At 42.0% G+C, this 17,767-nt stretch overlaps 1 protein-coding gene across 2 annotated transcripts in view; it reads left to right on the forward strand.

Moving 5' to 3' along the window:
- Positions 1-17,767, forward strand: part of GPR158 (G protein-coupled receptor 158) — a 211,476-nt gene that overhangs the window by 178,312 nt on the left and 15,397 nt on the right. For both annotated transcript variants that reach the window (XM_076331723.1, XM_076331724.1), the window contains exon 7: positions 8,949-9,187. In XM_076331723.1, the coding sequence (XP_076187838.1) occupies positions 8,949-9,187 (239 nt within the window). The remainder of the gene's footprint in view (positions 1-8,948; positions 9,188-17,767) is intronic.

Below are 17,767 nucleotides of genomic sequence, written 5' to 3' on the forward strand. Positions count from 1 at the left end.
GCTACCTTATTGCTGATCACTAGAAAATGCCTCTGACGTTCAAAAAGGTTGTTGAAATTGTCTGTGAATGTTTTCAGCAGGAGAGGATGCCTGTATGAAGTAGCACTAACAAGGACGGGAACTTGTGTCGTCCCCACTGGTTTTACTCATCAGCCTTTGTTAAATGAAACGTTGTGAGCTGGGATCGGGAGGGGAGTTGGCTTTTGTACGTTAAACTCCACAGCGGTCTGTGAAGCAAATTTTGTAATGAAAGCCTTGAAAATGTTCTTGACCTGTTGTAGGAAAGGATTACTAGGAGGCAGTTCCTGCATCTATTTTCACAGCGTAAGCTTCCTGATAAATAGTGACCTTGAGATCTTTTGTACTGCCTGTTCTGAAAGTCTTTGGTAAGGGTAAAGAACTGAATGGCTTTAGATTTACAAAAAGATAATAATCACCTGATGATTTTTAAGAAGCAAATAATTAGCTTAGCCAAAGCTTGTGTAGGCTGAAGGATTTATAATCTTCAGTGTAAACTACTAGCAGCAGGAGTCTTAAGGATCTATGAATTAAGGTTTCTGCCACAAAACCACCTCAGATTTGAAGGAAGAAAAGAGCTCAACAAGATTGGTTTGCTTATGGAGAAAAATGTCTGAGGAGCTGACCTCATTTTTACTGGGTGATGGATGTAGTTATTTAAACATATCTATCAGGAGGAAATTATTGAAATGGCTATGTTAACCATTCGGTAGCAGACTCAGAAAGAGATGGCATTGTGCCTATCCCAAGGCCCAGGGATTTTCAGAATTTTAGGAATCTTCCATAGGATTCTGTGGTCATGAGCTCTTGATTTTGGTGCCACCGAAGCAACTGTGTGACGTAACCTTAAACATGAATAGCTGGCAAACAGGAGACATGTCTCTGCTAGTTTTCTGGGGACAGATTGATGGGCTTTTTGTTTAACAGTTTACATAGTCATGATGTGCTCAGTAAGAGCTCTGTCTGGTCAGACTTTGACAGCAGAGGGTCAGATGTTTCACTGACACTCTGTGTAGTTCTGCTAATCTCAGCAGGATTTGTGGGGATATTAGTGCAGTAAGTGGTTTATTAGGAGAGATAATTAGCACAGAGCAGATGAGGATTCCATAAATGAGAATTGGTCTGCATCACTGAAACCTAGTTACGTGACATGGCAAGTCCACTTGTTGAGCCTTCTTACCTCTCAGCTCCCTGGTTCTTGTACATCCATCAGCACACACCCAGGATGGGCAAATCCAGTTGAGGAACAGCCATTTCTGATGAGACTTACCTGGATGATATGGTAATATGAACTTCAAAAAGCAACACGCGCGCGCAGTTTCAGTGTCTCCTGCAATGGGAGCTAGCAGGCAGCTGGAACAGACATGGGCAGCAGGGCAGTGAGCTGGGGAGCAAGGAGGCACTGGGGAAAAGCAAACCTCAGCTGATCTGTCAAAAGACTCCAGCTACAGTCCTTGGAATTTGCTGCAGACAGAGAAAGCTTTTTGGTCTACAGTCCACCAGGAAATTGAGCTTTCCTCAGGTGGGAATTTAGATTTGCAGGTGAAAGGAGAAAATAAAGCATATGTATAGCATGAAAAATGTCAGAATCTAGGCTACATTGAAAGAAATAACAAATCATTTTGTTTGCTCATTCCAGGCTTACCTACAGATTGACAGACAAAAGCTACTTCAAATGAATACATTTTCATCAAAGCAAGTAGTATTTTTAGACTCTTTCTGTGTTATTAAATATGCGTGAGACTAAGAGTCCAGTGCTGCTCACATGGGAATGAGCGAGTGGTTCTGATTGCGGGGGGAGACCTGTTGGACTCCTATTGCCTCCCAGTACCCGGAGCCTTCCCTTGAATGGCATGTGATTTCCCTCCCACCTTCCTCAATCTGGTCAAACTCTTGGAAATTATGGCAGCACAGTTTGTCTCCTATACACTGATCCGGAAGGGAGACTTTCATCGAAGCACTGTAGAATAACATTTATACATGTAATATTAAAGCTAATCTAGGAAACTACTGTACTGAGTAGGTTAGCATTGTTATGACCCATGTGTCTTTGCTTACTAATGGTATTTTTTACCAGGCACTGAGATAAAAGATATTTTTTAACTCTTCTTCACAGCTTGCTTTTCTAGCCATACATCTGATAAATTTGTATTACATTAGTTTCCCACAATAGGAAATCACTTCAAAATTCGGGGGAAGGTATCAAGGAAACTGTACTTTCAAAATCACATTTTTGAAACTAAATATAATTTGTTAAGGAAAAAAGACACCACTGATTCCCTGATCACTCAGTATACAAGACTATCTGACTGGTAATTTGTTAATGTACTGTCAGGGTATCCTCAGATATGAGTATTGCCATTTATTAACCACAGACCCCCAGGTGAGGATTTGAAGCGATGCACACTTCCAGTACAGAGGAAACAATCCTGCAGCACAATCTCCTTCCCCATGTTTCCAGTACCATGGGTACCTAGGGTTTACCTTGAAACTATTTAGCAAGCTTATGATACCATAGTTGTCTCACTGTGCAGACTAGCCTTCGGCCAGCCTGTGTTCTGTTACCGATGACAAAAGCCAGCGCATTTGGAAGGGTTAGTCAATTCTTCCAAGAATTTGTTGCCTTTCATGGCAAGAGTCTTCTTGACAGTGTATTTGCTATTACAAAATTATTTCCTGAAATGGAAAATGTGGGAGATACCCTATTATCTACACTTTGATTTATTGCAAGTGTGGTGGGAAGGAGTTAAGATATTTTGATGGCTATCGGTGATATGTGGCCAAGTCTGTTGGCTACACATAGGATGGGGACTCTCAGAAGTATTCATACACCCAAATAATTGCCAGAACTTCTTTTTCTAATTGTTGTACCTTTTCACTGGACAGGACATGATGCGTATGATGCAGGTCTCGCCATGCCATTGTCATACTGTTGACATGGCATGGCTCTCAGCCCAGGTTTGCTCAGGTTCAAGATGGTCAGGCTCAATAAAACAAAAGATCATCCTGATTTCAGTGAGCATCTTCTGGACTTCACGTCTATTCTATGCTGAGGTCTTGAGAAATCACTTGGGAAGCAGATAATGACTGATTTGGAGACTTTCAGCTGGGATGTGGTTTAGAAAGCTGTTCATTTCTCTCTCTCAGTTGGGTTTTATCCTTTCTAGCCAAGAGCCAGTAACGAGTGGTACGAGTGCATCTAAATACAAATTGTGAGGTCTTGGGCCTTAAGTGTTGATGTTCTTTCTTCAGTCATCTTTCCTGATGTGGAAATAAAACCTGCACTCAGTGTTTGTGTGTGTGCCCTTGTGTCAAGTGTGAAGTGTAGGCTCTCTTTTGTATTGACATGGTGCCATACATGTGCCATTGGTACATTTTCACTGGTTTTGGTAGAATCACGTCAGTTTACAAACTCAAAGTAACTAGTATCATGTTTGCTGTTACTCCAGAAAAAGCAGATAAGACATAATCGCTGCACCATAGGAGGGCAATATACTTCATAAGAGCTTGACCTGTTATCTTTCTGATGTAGCTTTCGTATCACAATGAAAATTATCAGTCTGGAACAGAACAGTTTGACAGGATGACTCAGTAGAGCCACAAAATGACAGATGCTAGAAATAAAAAATAAACAAACCTGCCAGAAGCAGGATCCTCCACCTGTTGTTCCTGCCACTTACACAGTCAGCTGATAGTTTGGGGGCCATGTTTTCTGTTGACAGGACAGATTATTGATAGGACATGAAAATTTAGTATGGTTTTATTTATTTTCTAAGATTACACATTACATCTCAGGATGTAACTTCTACAGCAGCGGCCACGTGGCTTTGCTTGTGAAGCAGCATGCTCTGTCTCTCTGCTTCAGATCCACTTGCAGCATCACTTCTCTTCCCAGCTGCTGGGCTGCGTTTGGCTCTCAGCTCTCAGTGTTTGTAACCAAGCCCTCCGCTCATCCATTTATATGGAGCCAGCCCCCCCCCCAAAAAAAAAAACCCTCAGACCAAATAGCTTAATTCTCCCCAGACTTGGCGGTGCAACCAGCAGAGTTGGGAGTTACCTGCGGTGGCCTCCAGGCAGTTCATTCAACCTGAACTGTGCCTTCTGTACTCTGTAAAAAGGATGGCTATTGCATATCGTCTTTAAAGCTGCCTGTAGCAGTCTGTGGGTCAAGGCAGCATTGTGTCTTGCAGCAAAGCAGGTAGAGCACATTGCAGTGTTCTGTCTGATCTGCCTGTAAACAGAGCTGATGACGTGTCTCAGAAAATGATGGTTTGATTATCCAACAACAGCACATAAAAGCGGATTGCATATGCTGAATGGTTTTAGCTGGGAGAAGAGCTAGAAGATGCTGAGGAAGATGGTTAAGTTTCTTCTTCTACCTTAGATCAGAGGCCATTGTCCTGGTTTCGGCAGGGATAGAGTTAATTTCCTTCCTAGTAGCTGGTACAGTGCTGTGTTTTGGATTTAGGATGAGAACAAAGTTGATAACGCACCGATGTTTTAGTTGTTGCTAAGTAGTGCTTACACTAGCCAAGGACTTTTTTAGTTTTCCATGCTCTACCGACTGAGAAGGCTGGAGGTGCACAAGAAGCTGGGAGGGGGCACAGCCAAACTGGCCAAAGAAACATTCCATGCCATGTGACGTCATGCTCAGTACATGAACTGGGGAAAGCTGGCCGGGGGGGGCCGCTGCTCGGGGACTGGCTGGGCATCGGTCGGCGGGTGGTGAGCAATTGCATTGTGCATCACTTGTTTTGTGTATCATTATTATTATTATCATATTATTATTATTATTATCATTTTATTTCAATTATTAAACTGTTTTTATCTCAACCCACGAGTTTTTCTCACTTTTACTCTTCCAATTCTCTCCCCCATCCCACCGGGCGGGGGGAGTGAGCGAGCGGCTGCGTGGTGCTTAGTTACCGACTGAGGTTAAACCACGACAGCCATACATCTCAAACAGTGCCCTAAGCTTCTACCAGGGCACTGCCTGGCACTACGAGGCATTTTGGGGTTACACAGGACAGGAGGAGTCTTCAGTTGGCACTGTCTTATTTGATACTCATAATTAAACATTAATTTGCTCAGGGATTTGAATCCAGGGCTACATCTATATTCATAAAGTAGCATCAGACAACATTCCTTGGCACTGGAACTCCATCATCTGTCCTGCTGAATTGTTCTAGTGGTCCCTGGCTTGCCCTTGGCCCGTGCTAACTTGAATGCTCCCAAGCCGTTTCCCAGCATGGTTCAAGAGTTGGCACAGGCCGTTGCAGTGGGCAGCTTGCATGCAGCCCTGTGTTGGAGGGTAATAGTACGGATGCCGTCTGTTCTGTGCCGGTTGGCATCAGTGCCAGGGACAACCCTGGGCATATTTAATTTCCTAGTATAGGTGCAGCCCACCAGCTCCACTTCCTACCTCCCTGTGAGAAATCTCTCTCATTTGTTCAATACGTTTTTCAACCCAATATATAGATATAGAACAGTGCAAAAAAGGGGGACTGAGCATTGTCATTTGAATTGAGAACTCCCCAATTTTCTGATGGAGGGTACCAGTCATCAGACAATACGTGTTCGCTGAGGCAATTTGGTCTCATATTGCAGCGATCAACTTTTTTATGGTGAACTTTGATAGTATATGAGTCAGAGGTACAGGAAGGAGAATGACCCGCCAGCCTGGTGAGTAGGCATGCTTTTGGGAGGGGAAACTCCTGGGCACTCGTCTCTGCTTTGATACATGTTCAATAATACATAGGAGATGAGAGGAGACGGAGCACGTCTGCTAGTGTTGTGGTGAGCAATGCGGGTTTGGATTCACGTTGCGGCAGGAAGATGAGGGAATTGCAACTCTGGAGCTCATGCTCTGGTTGAGTACTTTTATGCCACAGCCTCTGGAAAGGAGATTTTCAACACTACACATCTTACCCAGCTTTCCTTACAGCTTCTCAGAAAAAGGATTTTTGAAAAAAAAAGTGTAAATGTTGGGTTACATGTAGGCCTACATGTTCAAGGTAGAAATGGTGGTGGTGGTGGACACTTATTTTTGTGAAAAAGATGAGAAAAAAAGAAATGTGGTTTGATCCAAATTGGGGGGGGGGTTGACTGCTGTATTGCAAAATGTTATTTGTTTCACTGTGCTTAGATCAATAATGTAGTAGCAGCCCACTCCTCTCCCTTAGAAAACTGTCTCACAGTCAGCATTTAATGAGCTAGTACGGGAAAAAATATAATGGGTCCTGCCTTGTTATGTCCAGAAAAGGCTCACATGTTGGCTTTCAGTAGAATCACCAAGAATTGACTTTGGAGAGCCAAAATACAAAGAAAAGAAAAGTTTCTAGTAGTTCTCAACTGGTTTGTATGATTTCTGCAATTCTTAAAGCTTCATAAATGTGTGATATTTTTCTCAAATGGCAAACTGTATCTGTGAAAAGATGGTGTTTTCCAGTGCATTACAAAAAGAATACCTTTTCATTCCCTTCAAAGAAGCTAAGTATTGATTGGCATTCACAACAGGGAGGAGAAAAGCCTTCGCTTATTGATTTTTAGTGTTCTAAAAACAAGGATTTACCGGTGCTGCCGTGGAATGATAGTGGAGTGGCTGAGCAATGCGGAGGGAGTCGCCTGCCTTGCCTCTGTGGAGTTGTCTGTCTATCCTGCCTGAAGTCTTTGGGAAGCTGCTTACAACGTAAAACACTTAGCATCTGTAAAGGGAGAGCAGAACATCTATCAAACATGGAAAGATCAAAAACTGTGACTCCCTGCGGAGTAACTGTTGGGAGGGAAACAGCTGACTAATGTTGAACATATTCAGATCTCTGACTTCACCTAATGCACACTGTGAAGGCTGTGTTTGTAGTCAAACGATGATTCATTTTTATGGATGTGGAAAAGCTTTTGTGCTTCTGCCTTAAAAGACACTGGTCTATTATTTTTTTGAGAGGCAGCGCCAGTTGCTTCTGCCTTCTCTTAAGCAAATATAAAGATAAATATTAATCTGGAGTGTGAATTTTTTTTGCTGAAAAGGCGGGCCTGGCCACGGAACGGCTTGGGAGATGGCTTGGTGCTTGGTACACTGAAAAGACTTGAGAGCTGACGAGAGCATTTAAAAACTCAACTTTCTGAAAAAATTGAAGTTCCCTAAACCTCAATGATAATTTGTCCCTTCATGGATATCAAGAGTATTCACTGGACGTGCTCATGCTCAGAAACCAGGAACCACCATGGTTTGGAGGACAAAATCACTGAAACAGCTCACCTTTTCACTTTGAAAGGCTCCTCACACCAATCTCTAAAAAAGCCTTTAAACTGCAGCTCATCTGCTTCAAAAGGTTTGGGTACATAAAAACTTCAGTGATAGCCTTTCCTCACTGCCCAGCCTTAGGAACTTGGCAGGGTCAAGGCAGGAGCACTGCAATGACAGGAGCACTGCAATGGTAGCAGCAGCCCCTGTAGCATCCTTTTCTCGTAGGAAAACACCAGGAGAAGGTTAGATGCTTCTGTCAGATCCTGTGCTGCAGGCAACAGAAAGAGAGATTCTGTGCTACGTGAAGAGTCAAACTACTCCCTCTTCCTGAGCCAATTTCCTCAAATTTGGTTGCTCTCATGCTCTCAGCAGGACCTTTTTCTGCTTTAGTAGGTGGTGGTGGGTAGAAAATGCAGGTGAGATTTCCTTGAACAGTTCTTGGCAGGAGTAAACCTATCCTAATAGTAAGTGCAAATATTTTTAAAGTGAGTGCTACATGTTCAATGGCTGCTACATGGTATATGTGCCTGACATATGATTGGCTTTTCTTATGATGGTTCTGAAAAACAGCTTGAAAAACATGTTGTTGCCTCTAAACAAGTCAGAAAACGCTTAATTAGCAAAGTGCCTTCCACAGTTATTTCTATGAGGAGTAAGGTATTGTCTCAGAAGCATCAAACTCAATGGGAAAAATACGCAAGAAGTGCTAATTTTTTCTCTGGAAATAGTATGATTGGGGATGAGCAGTGTCGTGGTTTAACCTCAGTCGGCAACTAAGCACCACGCAGCCGCTCACTCACTCCCCCCGCCCGGTGGGATGGGGGAGAGAATTGGAAGAGCACAAGTTAGAAAAAACTCGTGGGTTGAGATAAAAACAGTTTAATAATTGAAATAAAATGATAATAATAATAATATGATAATAATAATAATAATACACAAAGCAAGTGATGCACAGTGCAATTGCTCACCACCCGCTGACCGATGCCCAGCCAGTCCCCGAGCAGCGGCCCCCCCGGCCAGCTTTCCCCAGTTTATGTACTGAGCATGACGTCACATGGAATGTTTCTTTGGCCAGTTTGGCTGTGCCCCCTCCCAGCTTCTTGTGCACCTCCAGCCTTCTCAGTCGGTAGAGCATGGAAAACTAAAAAAGTCCTTGACTAGTGTAAGCACTACTTAGCAACAACTAAAACATCGGTGTGTTATCAACTTTGTTCTCATCCTAAATCCAAAACATAGCACTGTACCAGCTACTAGGAAGGAAATTAACTCTACCCCTGCCAAAACCAGGACAAGCAGACACAGCATCAAAACAAAATGAAATCTCACACACATGGTTGCTATTTTATGGAAGTGACCTTCCCTTTTCCAAAGACAGGATTCTTCCATGGGGAGCTGGAAGGTACAAAACAGCTTGACAACACAGCATGTGAATGCATGCCTCTAACATAAGCATAGCTAATATTTTCTGTTAGTGCTGTGTAGCACTCTCTGGGCAGCAATCAGTTCCATTTAAATACGATGAATATGAAAGTAATAATGTTTCAAATTTCACTCTTGTACATACTGTCAGGGGATAGAACGTTGATAATTTTTTTCAATAATCTGATGGTGAAATAAAATGAAAGTCTAATTCCTATGAGACGGCTAGTGCTCTTTTTAATTCTGCACTGTCTGAATTTTTCAGGGTTTTGAAGGTATTCCTGTCCCGAACTGCTCAGCGTATTCCATACATGACAGGTGGACGAGTGATGAGGATGCTGGCTGTTATTCTCCTGATAGTCTTTTGGTTTCTTGTTGGCTGGACTTCTGCAATAACCCAAAATTTGGAGAGAAACATTCCACTCATTGGTCAAGGGCAAACATCTGACCACCTGATCTTCAATATGTGCCTCATAGACCGCTGGGATTACATGATGGCTGTTGGTATGTTCATTTTCTAGCTTATCTTTTAATTTCTAAAATAAAGCTTGGTTGCCTTTTCATTTTTCTTCTTTCAGAATATCTTAAAGTTTGTCAGACTGCGTAACATCACGTGAAAAGCTTCTAGGGAAAAGAAATACTGGCTTTTTTTTTTTTTTAAATTGGCTGAGAAGTAAAACATTTAAAATATACTGAGACTTTTATGACTTTCAAAGGTTTGTAACTTGGATTGTAGTAACAAAGTGATGGGTGCTCAAGAAATTTCGTCTTTGAAGGCAGAAGATACGCTCTTCTACACTATTAAAGGGAGAAATTCTGACTAGAATAACAGAAGCTTTTTGCTTCTGCACCACGGAACTGGGCAGAGCTCTTGTGTGTGAGGAGGGAAAGAACTTGCAAGACCACTCTTTCATAACCTTACAGAAATTAGTATCAAAGTAATGGGAATAGGAAATGCACTTCAAACGTCCCAACTTAACGTATTTGTTAGATGTGCTCTCAATGCATGGGATAGGCAGGAGCTAAAAAATGACATGCTGCAGAACTCATACGGAGGAGGAAAATGACACATTTTTGTTTCCTTAATTTTATAACAAACAGTGGGTTCCCCATGCCAAGGTGCAGTTATACAGTGTAATGTGCTTCCTCCCCATGGCCGGACAGCTTCAGTGCTTCTGCACCTAGAGCCGTTGTTTCTAGTACAGCCCAGGTGTACCACCCACTATCTCAAATACATCAGTGTTGTGAAATCTGAAACAAATTCTTACCTTTCTGCCCTTTCCCTGCTTCCCCCATGGACGTCCCACTGACAGAGCTCCGCTGCTGAGGATTAGGGAGAGGTAATGGTGGCTCCTCCACATGAGAGTGCAGATGGATAGAAGCAGCCTGGGGGTATGAGGGGTGTTTTCTCTGAAAGTGATGTACAGAAAGCCAGCGCATAGTAATGCACGGCAGTTTTAAAGGGCAGAACACTGCTGCCAGCTTCACCAAGGACTTTCCGTGGCTCTAAGGTGCCCCTGTGCTCTGCTCTTCTCTCCTTCGTGTAAGATCTCAGAGGCAGTCAGGCACACTGGTACCCCATGTGTCGGTATGCTCACTGGTAAACCACGCAGGGAGGAGTATAAAGGAGTACATTTTGAAACACGTCTCAGTTTGGGCCCTTTTGGAGCCCTGATAAAATGATAAAATTATTTACTGATAAAATGTAGCTATACTTTGCAGTAATGGAATAGTACTATTGCCAGAGATGATGTAAAATTAATAACGAAAGAGAATTAAATGTGGAACACTTGATGATGTCATCTGCACTAATCCATTTTGCATCAAAATGTTACTGCATTTCACAGCCAGTAATACAGTGTAGTTTTATTAAAACTTTGATCGTGGTGGTTGTTGCATAATGGCAAACAAATGTTTTTATTCTCTGGGTTTTATAGCTATGGTAGTGAAGTGATTAACAACTCAGATCTTAATGCCTAATTATGATCAGTAGTCCCTTTTTGGTAAGAAATTGCGTAAGTTGCTGTCTGCCTAGTGTTGGAAAAAACAAGGATAATTTTTTAAGGTATATTTACGTTTAAAGGGATTTTTAACATTTTTCAAAATACACTCAAGGGCAGTAGAGACAAAGCCAGCTCTCAAGCTTGAACAAAACTGGGCAGAATTTCTTATGTTCTGTCATTTTGCATTCTTACCCAAACTACCTTATAAGAAGAGTTATGTTTGTGCAAGTCTTCTGTAAACTATGCAGCCACATTAGTGGTACCAGGAGATGTACACCTACAAGTCTGTACTAACATGTGTGTGTCTATATATATACTTATATATATGTGTGTATGTATGTGTGTGTATAGGCACTTCAAGATTTTTATTGTTAATAGCAGTCTGAAAAGCTTACGGCCAGTAGGAACTAGTTCCAAAATTAGATACTTTATCTCAGAGATGTGTCAGGAGAAATACCCATAACGCAGAACCCCTTTTATTCCTATAATTGGGAGCAGCCTTGCAAAAGAGTCTATGTGATAAATTAATGAATAGATTATGATATTTATTTTAAATGCTAAAATAAAAATGCTGGATGATAATTTGTGAAAGGCTTGTTATTTCATTTAATTTAATCAGGCACAGTATTTTATCTAAAACTAGTGAGTGTTTTGGAGTATATTCCATCACCTGTAGCCCTTGCTGGAATACCTCCCTGTTTCACTCAGCTGTCAACGCTGTACTGAAATGTGGAGAGGGAATTTTCAAGGTCGCAGATTAGTGAAGTGAGAATTAACAAGGCTCTGTTAGAAAGTCGTAATGAGATGAATCCTTTATGCTACCAGAGATTATTGGAGTTAGGTTTTACGAAGCATTTTCCATACTAATCATGCTACTTAGGCTCTATCTCTGTAGACTTTCATTGGAGTGAATGTTTTATATTTACATTTCCATTAAGTTTAAGAGGATGCTCTCTGTGAGAGAAGTAGGGACTTAGACACAGGTTCTCACCATTTCTAGCATTGCCTCTGCACTCTGTGATATGCTGATGAGAAAAATTAGCATTCGCTAAATCTTATTTTATCTACATAACATAATGTAAGTTAGTATGCATTTTCCTTGAGGTTGGATACTTGTGGGTAGCTTAGTTGTCACTTGCCTAGATTCTTTTATTTCCTTTGTGTTCGTTTCTGCATCGCTTTCAAGGTTGGGGCATCTGTCTTGTTGACGAGCCATGGCATGGTTGACAATCTGAGATTTTGGAGAAAGACCTGAGGGCTTGAAAACACTCACCCACTGTCAAACCACAACACCCACAAAGCCTTTTTCCTATGGCCTGAATATATTCTATACTTCTACCTGTCACAGCTAGATTCCAAGTTAGAAAAAAAATCAAGTGATAAACTTTTGGTACCTAAGGGCTCGCAGTGTCACAAATCAAACTATTATTCTTTATCCTGAGGGAAAAATCCTGTAAGTGAAACAGGTATCAGCACAGGATTTAAAAGAACTTCCTACAAACTGGAAAAAAAGGCAAAATAATAAGCTTAATGAACAAAACCCCAGGCAGGAGAGAAAGGCAGGCAGAGAGATAAACATGCATGCACAAACACAAATAAAAAGCAGAGGTGAAATCTTGGCAGGTGGATGTTCCTGACTTCAGCAGGGCCAGGGTTTCACCCAGCACGGATAGGATTTGAACTGTAGTTTTTAAAAATCCCCCCATGCATTCTGTGTGTATTTTTCAATGTTCTATTTTAAACCAGAAGTGAATGGCAGGTATTAACTAAGTGCAGGGAGGTAGTTTCCTGCAGCACCGGTTTGATTCCTGGCTGGCAGGAGCTGGGCTGCTCCCGCGCAGCTGGCCTGAGCTGCTGCAGTAGCCCACTCATCAGTGGGTCACGCTTTGGGTCCTGGGCATCAAGAGGATTTCAAACGTGAGGCTGCGTCATGGTTACTGAATGCCCTCAGCCAGGAAAAGGAACAAAATAAGTATTTCAGGCTGTTCCCAAAAGAGCTCCCTCCCACTCTTCATTTGTTGCTATTTAACCTATATCATCTTTGCATCTAAAGAGGGTATGAGTTGCCAGGACAGGCTCTGACAGATTGGGCATTAAGACTGCCTATACAGTTTTGAGCTATGGCATTGTAATACAGCCTTACGAGGCCCTTTATTAAATTTTCTACAGGCCCTCTGCTGAATTCAGCGAATGAGTGATTGTTATTTCTTTTTGTTATCCCCATTTGATGTGGCCCTATGCCATATTCGGGGTGTGTTGTTCAGAGCATGCAATGAATAAAGAACTGTTCATTTCCAAATGGGCATTTTTAAGCCGTGTTCTCCTTAGCATCGATGTACAAAGATTAAAGCCAAAATTAACAGTAGCTATCCATTTTGAGTGTCTGTCTTGAGACATCTGGGGACTGTTTTTTCAGAGTACTGTTTGTAGCCTCCTCTATGTGGAAAGCACAACCAGGAGGCACTTGTTAGAATTCAGCACTGATGAAGATCTGGCTACAGTTCTCACATTAGATACTCAGAAAATGTATCATGTAAAAATAGTGATCACTTGTGAAAAGCTTACTCTAAGTGATAAGACCAGGGCTGTATAAAATGTTTGCAGCAGAAATAGGAAAAGAATCCTGTTTTCTGAAGGAGCCTTCAGCTCTGTCCCTTTCCTGCTTGTAAGCCACTCCTCCTGCCACCATGTACACCTCTTTCACAGTCCGCATCACCAGCACTGTGTGTGGTTTCTGTCCCTCATCTCTAGGATATGGTAAACCTGGAAAAGGTATGGGGAAGAGCAACAAACCTGATGAGTGGTGCAGAATGTCTCCTCTATGAAAAGAGACTAAATCAAGTGGGACAATTCACTCATCTCATATTAGCTGTTTATTCCAATTTAATTTAAAATAAAACATGCTCAATGATGATGGAGAATGGAGCTTTTAAAAAAAAAAATTTTTTTTTTTTTAAACAATGACCAGCCAACATTTTTCTGTTTTCCTTTCTCAAAAATAGCTGGAACAGGTTGAGCAGTTTGGGTTGCATTACCCCCTGCAGTAATGTTGCTTTTTCTTGGTATCTGCTACATCACAGGTGAAATCCTGTAGCCTTTATTTAGGCACCATTTCTACAAAGTATTTCTGCTAAGGAAACCATATTTGGGTTACCTTAGCTGCATGTTTGTATATTGGTAAATGTGATATTCAGATTCTTCTGCAAGCCACCTGCGGGAGGTGATGGCTTTGGGAGAGGCTGGAAGATGCCCTGACTTGATCTTGTCTTTGCACCACCCTTTTTTTAATCCACTTCTTGTACTGCTCCAAGTCTTTCCAGCCCTTCAAGTACTTTGGAGACCATTGGCATTTGTTTGCATCCTCTATAAGATGTGAGAGTAGAGGTCCCACACTCAGCTTGCTTTCAGCTGCTGGTGGCAGAACTTTCTAATTCTGTTCTCCCTCTTTCATCTGCACACACGTGAAGCGGATGATGGGGCACACAGAGACAGAATAGTGGCCAACTGGCTTTAATAACAACAGTGAGCTAGGGAAGGAATGAGGCAGGACAGCACATCTGTGTAGAAAAAGGAATAAAATGCATGAGTATAAGGGCTAAAAGAAATGCAGAAATGAGGGGAGTTCCTGGAGATTGTAGACCTGGGTGCTGGCATATGTTTCGTTCAGTGAGACTCCTAGGCATGTTGCTCACACTCAAGTCAGTGGATATGTCTCCATTGCCAGCAAAAGCCATCTCGAGGTCACCCTCAAGCCATGGGGCCCATAGACCGTGGGTCAGCTTGTCCCTTGCGTTACTTCGAGTGGACCTGCAAGGCAGACTTGTGGCTGTGTGAGGGACGGAGTGTGCTGTGCCCCCCGCCAGCCCATAGACCCCTGCTCTTCTTTCAGCCTTGCACAGCCACAGGCCATGGAAGTTCCAGTAGAAAAAAAAAGTCAGGATTTGGCACTATTCATTGTTACTCCACACATAGGTCTCTGTATTGCTGTGCCTAGCTAATTAAAATGATGCTGAGATATGGTGAGAGAGACAGATAAACCTCTGGTAATTTATAATTTGCTAGCAATAACTCAACACATGATTATACATGTAATCACAGCTCATTGAAATATATGAAAAACCTTTTAGTTGAAGAAAAAAACTTCTGCTATGACATGGTGCAACTCTCACTAGGTGGGAGATTGGACGCAGTGAGGCAGAAAGAGGCTGCGCTGGCTGGCAACACAGGAGCAATCGAGAACACAATTTTTTTCCTATTTTAAAGTGGTGCATGCTCAGCTCCAGCCGGCACCCTAAGTGGATGAATGGATGGAAGAGCCGTGCTTCCAGATCCATAGCTCACTTCATTTCAGTAAAGGGGATTTAAAATGTAGACATTAGTCTGATGAAATGAAGTGTGATGGAGAAGTAGATGAGTTGTTGTAGCTGTTTTATGGATGTAAGTAGAGTTGTAATCAGTAATTTGTGTCCAAAACCTGAGGAAAAAATGGTGTAACTGTTGGAACAGTACTGTTTTACCAACAGTGCAAAGTTCAGAATACCAAACGAACTTAGTCAAGTTGCAGCTGTAATGGGCTCTCCCTTGTTAGTGTAAGGAAAGGAAGCAGAGCATGTCACCGTCTCTGGAGAGCAGTGGCCTGTTCTTGGCCTACGACGGTGCTTTTTAAGCAAATGAGTGTGGTCAGACATAGAACATCATACAGTCATGAAAATGGGCTTTAATCCTTCAGGAGCGTCTTCTTTTTGCAGGTAGCTTTTGGACAGCAGAGTGCAAGCGAGCATGGGCATGGGTATCCTGGCTCCAGGGAGCTCCTTTCAGCAGCTCTAGCCTACCGCCATCTCCACCGAGAGGCTGGCCTGAAGAGGCACAAGAGAAAGGAATTTCTGGCAGGGTAGGAGGGCTGAGAAGCAACCAGGACAGCCTGAAATAACTCACTTTCCTTTCCTGACCATGGCGGATTTAGGATTTAAACTGTTCACAAATCTGGATAAATTTATTTCTGCTGTCATCTTGCAGTGACAGGGTGGCATTATCCCCATTTTACACAGCCAGAGCTGAGGCACGATAAGATTAGGGTTATATGGTCCATTTAATCTGGGTGCCCATTTTGCAATGCCTTTGACTTGGTTACAAATCTATATATAACATGTTATGTATGGTCTCACTGTCTACAAATACAGCCCTGGGTGCTTAGTTCTGCTGCAAATCGCAGCAAAAATGCCTAGGTTGTCACCCAAATAGCAAGAGAAATGCTCTGTGTGATCATCTCTGTGAAGTTTAGCTTGAGTGGGGACTTTTTTCATATGCACAGGAGCTTGAGGTACAGACAAAGTTAGAATTCAGTTGTGCATGTGCACAAGACTGCTTTTTTTCCCCTGCAGTCTTTTCTGTCATTCACTAGACATCTAAATATCATTTAAATGTCATTTGCAACAAATTACAGAGCCAACCTTGATTTATCTCTGGAATTACTCTGTCACATGCATTAAATGTCTGGTGTCTTAAGAAATGATATAGTTAACTGAAGATTATATATGCAAAAGAGAGCAAGTTAAGGCTGCATATGTGGTATTTTTATTTTAGTGCTGTCCAGTTCTTAGAGACAGCAAAGCCGTAGAAGTAAGGATGAAGTACTTTCCTAAGGCCTCTAAGAAGGGTTGGTGTGTAAGCCATGTTCAAAAATCCAGCTTCACATTTCTTGATTTTTCATGTTTCCTTATATGATCTCTGCTTTTCTGAATCCTTTTTTTCTTAACTCTCCTGAAGTCATTCCCTTACTGCCTTTACCCCGTTTGTCATCTGTGGGTGTTCTCTTCCCGTACCCACTCAAGTGTAAGGAGGCTCTCAATGACTTTTCCAAATCTTGAAAGAGAGAAAAGTGGCTTTGATCACTGCTTTCAGCTGCATTTCAGTCATATTTCGCTCTGCAGTTCTGTGCAGCCAGGCGAAGCACAGACATCTGCAGGGCAGGCAATGAGAGGGGATATGCATTAACGCAGGAATTTACTTGTGCTGGGGGCTGGACAGGCAGGAGCGGGTCAGTCTGCATTCGCTGTGCTGTGTAAGGCATGACACAACTCAGCTAATGGACACTGAAAGAAAATGTCACAGAGACTGTCTCTGGATACAGCTTTGCCTTGTACTGGCTTTAAATACGAAAGAATAATTTGCAACACAGACAACTGCATGTTTAGCAAAACCTAGTAAATATATTAACCCAGATCTTCTGAGGAAATGTGGTTAAGTCAATAATACCAACCCCGAGTCTGTTCTTTTCTATAGAGCAGATACATATCACATACTGTGAACATTTATCATTGTCCTTCGTTATCAGAAGATGCAGAATATGAGCCATGGCCTAAACAAATCTCAAGTGAGCAGACATGGCGCACCCTTAGTTGTAACAGGCTGGTGGCATTGGGCATGAGTCTGGTCCAGTGTATTGGATGACCAAGCTAAGTGTTCCAAAATGCTCCATTTTCCAAAAACATGATGGGCATTGCAAAGAAAATGAACGATCGTGGTTTTTAAACACCAAAGAATATAACTAAGCAGGTTGATTACATAGTGCAAAGACCAGATAAAAGGTTATGTGGACAGGAAATACGTAGTGACTAGGAAGAGAGATATTTAAAGATTAATTCATTTGTGCACATGACATATTGAGGCCAGATTACATTTTCATCTCTTACCTTCCATTAATACCTACATCCATTTATGCCTTTAAAGCAACTGTGCCTTTTCTTACTCTCTTATCTATCAGACATTTGCACCCGAAATCTGAATGCCTCGTTTGGACAGTTATAGAATAGCTACTGCAGGTTTTTTCAGAGCTCTTTTATGGTTTATTTTTTTGACTCCACATTTTCTGTCCAGATAGCTGTTGACAGCTCTCTCTCCTAGGAATTTCCATCATTTTTCAGAAGGGGAAAAGAAGGTATTTCTTGTTCTTGTTCTTAATATGTAAAATGGGCTAATTTGTAAGCCTTATGATAAATCATACTTAAAGGAACAAGATCATGTGTTTTGAGCTTTGAGTTTGGTCTTGGCAGGTTTGCAATATGCTAAAATATTCCTTCAG

This window comes from Aptenodytes patagonicus, chromosome 2, assembly GCF_965638725.1.
Source record: "Aptenodytes patagonicus chromosome 2, bAptPat1.pri.cur, whole genome shotgun sequence".
Classification (NCBI taxonomy): domain Eukaryota; kingdom Metazoa; phylum Chordata; class Aves; order Sphenisciformes; family Spheniscidae; genus Aptenodytes; species Aptenodytes patagonicus.